Consider the following 2,986-nt stretch of genomic DNA (forward strand, 5'->3'; position numbering starts at 1 on the left):
GCGGGCCACAGAAGCCCGCCGCGGGAGCCTGGGTGGGGGCTGCCGGGAGCCTGTGGGTGCCTAGCATGCCTGCCCAGCCGCCATCCTGCTCCAGGTCGCCGAGATCCATAGGACCTCCAAGGACGGGCAGCTCTACCACCCGGCAGGCGGTGCCAAGAGCTGCAGTGCCCAGGCCGAGCCCACCGAGCACGACATCCTGCCGGCCTCCCAGGTGTACTCGGTGAGCGGGCCTGGGAACGGCCCCCTTCCCTCTCCGCGGCTACGCACAGCCCTGCCTCCCCTGCCTTCGCAGTCCTGGCGCTGGGGGGCCCAGGCAGGCCCTCGAGCTTGTCTGCTCCGCCGCCTGTGTCTCCAGCCCCACAGCCTGACCCCGGGGTTTGGTGCTGGTGTTTCCCTCCCCGTCTCCACGAACACGGCCATACCTGGACCAGCTTTGGAGTGCCCTCGAGGGGCCTGCTGGTCAGCACCCTCTCTCCTCCTCACAGCTCAAACCCAAGCGGGTGGGAGCCGGTTTCCCCAAAGGCTCCCTCCCATTCCAGACGGCCTCACAGCTGATGGCGGAGATGAGGGCTGGGGGGCAGGCCCCGCGGCCTGAGCAGGAGCCCGCCAGCCAGCCCCGTGGCCTCAAGGATGAGGAAAGCAGTGAGCCTGTCCCCGGGCTCAGAGAGGCCCCCAGAAGCAGTGCTCATTGTGGGGGGCCCTCCCCTGAGAAGGCAAAGGGCTCCTCGGGGGGCAGTCCCGCGGCCAAGGCCCAGGCCAACAAGAAGCAGCAGCTCCTGGCCGCTGCGGCTCTCAAGGACTCTCAGAACATCGCCCGCTTCTTCTGCCAAAGGGCCGAGAGCCCGCCTGCCCTGGCTTCAGCCCCAGGGGCAGAAGGTGCCAGCCCTTCCTGTGCTGGGGTGCAGGGACCCCTGGCTGTGGCCCCAGAGACATGCACTGGGGAGGAGGATGGAGCCCTGGGGCGTTCGGCTGCCCGCCCCCAGACGGAGTGCACCAGGGAGGGGCCAAGGTAAGGGCAGGGCAGTCCCGCAACCCTCTGGAATCCCTTTCGCTCTCGGGCCTCTGTGACCCACTTCCTGCCGTGGGCTGTGCGGGGCTGCCCGGCTGAGGGCACAGCTGGTACCTAGAGCCCTGACGCCTGCTCTCTCCTCACCAGTGCCTGCCCACTGCGAGACCTGGAGCCCCCTGAAGGCCAGCTCACCCCCCCAGAGGCGACACCGAGGGGCAAGCGGCCGAGGCCCCAGCAGGTACTGCCAGGCCCCGGCGGGAGGGAGCCAGCACGTGCTGTGGCCAGTCTTCCAGAAGGGGAGGGGCCAGTGACAGGGAGCCCAAGGGTGACCCTCCACTGTGGCTCTGCTCAGGAGAACCCAGAATGCCAGGCGCGGAAGAGGCCTCACCCCTCAGCCAGTGCCTCCGTTTTAGCCGAGGCCAACGACAACATCTTGGCCAGTGGTCAGAGCGCCATAAGCCGCACGGCGCAGGGCTCCTGCCAGCCCCCAGCCCCGGGCACCTCCCTGAAGGTGGCTGCGAACATTGTGGTCAAGTGCCTGACCCCTTTCTACAAAGAGGGCAAGTTTGCCTCCAAGGTAGGCCAGTCTGCCCTCCCCGGGGCCTCGGGCACGGTGCGGGGAGGGCCGGGCGTGGGAGCCACCGGGAAGCAGGCGAGCCCGGCCGCTGCCCTCTCCCTCGGCTGCCTTGCCCTGTGGTCGTGGCTGTGGTTGCTGGGGCCAGAGCTGGGGTCTGAGCCCTCCGCTCCGCACCCTCCACCCGCAGGACCTGTTCAAAGCCTTCGCCCGCCACCTCTCCCACACGCTGGCTCAGGACCCCTCTCCCGGGAGGAGCGGTGAGTGCCTGGGTCACCCCGCCGGGCGGCACTGGGGGCCCTGCAGGGAGACAGCCGGCCCTCACACTCCCCCACCCGACTCTCTAGTGAAGGAAGAGGCCCAGCACCTCATCAGGCAGTTCTTCCGGGGCCGGGCCCGGTGCGAGAGTGAAGCTGACTGGCACGGCCTGTGTGACCCGCAGAGATGACCGACTGCTGCCCAGCGGGGCCAGTGTCCACCCCCGACTCTACCGTGGGCCAGCGGGCCTGACTCAGGAATGGGAAGGCGGACAGGCCTGCGGCCGCAGGGCATCTCTTTCCTCAGGGTCCTTCGCCCTTCCAGCCACACCTTGCTGTGGAGATGGCCCCGGACACCTCCCAAATCAAGGTCAGAGGCCAGAGGTCAGCCCAGCTTCCTATGTACTTGCCAGGCCTGAGGCCCTCTCTCCTGGCCTCATGGAGCCCCACTTTAGAAGGACCTGGGTGGGGTGGCTGCTGCCAGGGGAACAGGAAGAAGAAACGGTCCCTCCACCTCTTGTACCCGAGTTGTGAGCTGGGGGAGGCCACCTCTGCAAGGCGGGGGGCTCCAGGGGCAGAGCTGTGGGAAGAGGCAGCGCCGGCTCTGCTTCTCGGCTCCTGCTCGGGAAAGCGAGGCCGGGCCGAGGCGCCTCCCGGAGGAATAAAGTCTGTTCTGACACGTGCACGCGCACAGGTTTTCTCTCGGAGCTTTATTTCCTTGGCAGCTGCTGCTCCCGAGCCGGGGCCAGGCGGGCATCTCCCCCAGACGGGCAACTCAGCTCCCACGCTGAGTTCCCACAGCCCCCACGTCCCCCGAAGGAGTCCTTCCCAGTTGATGTCACTGTAGCAGCCCCTGCCTGGTGACCTCCATGTGGGCCAGCCGGGCTGTGCTGGGCAGGTTCCAGAACAGCCAAGCCACCAAGTCCAAACCAAAGTGACCTGACAGCACCCAAGGGAGACCATCGCGTGGGACTGGGCCCAGGGAGGGCCCTTCCTCCTCTCCTGCCCTCCACCTCTCCTCTCGGGTGAGGCGGCCACTAAACGGAGGTGTCGCTGCTGTGGAGCAGGAAGGCGATGGTGTGCTGTAGCTCCCGGGCCTGCGGGCACAGGCCTGTGAGGACAGGCTCCCAGCCAGCCCGCCTCTGC

At 68.0% G+C, this 2,986-nt stretch overlaps 2 protein-coding genes across 4 annotated transcripts in view; one reads left to right on the forward strand and one right to left on the reverse strand.

Moving 5' to 3' along the window:
- The window catches only part of RECQL5 (RecQ like helicase 5), a 32,559-nt gene extending 30,028 nt beyond the window's left edge, over positions 1 to 2,531 (forward strand). Inside the window, exons 15-20 of one of the 3 annotated variants that reach the window (XM_006762763.2) lie at positions 95 to 220; positions 486 to 1,009; positions 1,157 to 1,247; positions 1,362 to 1,586; positions 1,774 to 1,843; positions 1,931 to 2,531. In XM_006762763.2, coding sequence (XP_006762826.1) covers positions 95 to 220; positions 486 to 1,009; positions 1,157 to 1,247; positions 1,362 to 1,586; positions 1,774 to 1,843; positions 1,931 to 2,031 — 1,137 coding nt within the window. In that variant the 3' untranslated portion in view covers positions 2,032 to 2,531. Of the gene's footprint in view, positions 1 to 94; positions 221 to 485; positions 1,010 to 1,156; positions 1,248 to 1,361; positions 1,587 to 1,773; positions 1,844 to 1,930 lie in introns of those variants that run through there. The other 2 variants (XR_435617.2, XR_001513679.1) reach the window with 2 other exon arrangements.
- Positions 2,532 to 2,604: 73 nt separating this feature from the next.
- Positions 2,605 to 2,986, reverse strand: part of LOC102761967 (unconventional myosin-XVB-like) — a 52,809-nt gene continuing 52,427 nt past the window's right edge. The window contains 1 exon segment of the mRNA XM_015563305.1: positions 2,605 to 2,937. Within this exon segment, the coding sequence (XP_015418791.1) occupies positions 2,878 to 2,937 (60 nt within the window). The 3' untranslated portion in view covers positions 2,605 to 2,877.

The sequence above is a fragment of the Myotis davidii genome, unplaced genomic scaffold (genome assembly GCF_000327345.1).
Source record: "Myotis davidii unplaced genomic scaffold, ASM32734v1 scaffold539, whole genome shotgun sequence".
In the NCBI taxonomy this organism is placed as follows: Eukaryota; Metazoa; Chordata; class Mammalia; order Chiroptera; family Vespertilionidae; genus Myotis; species Myotis davidii.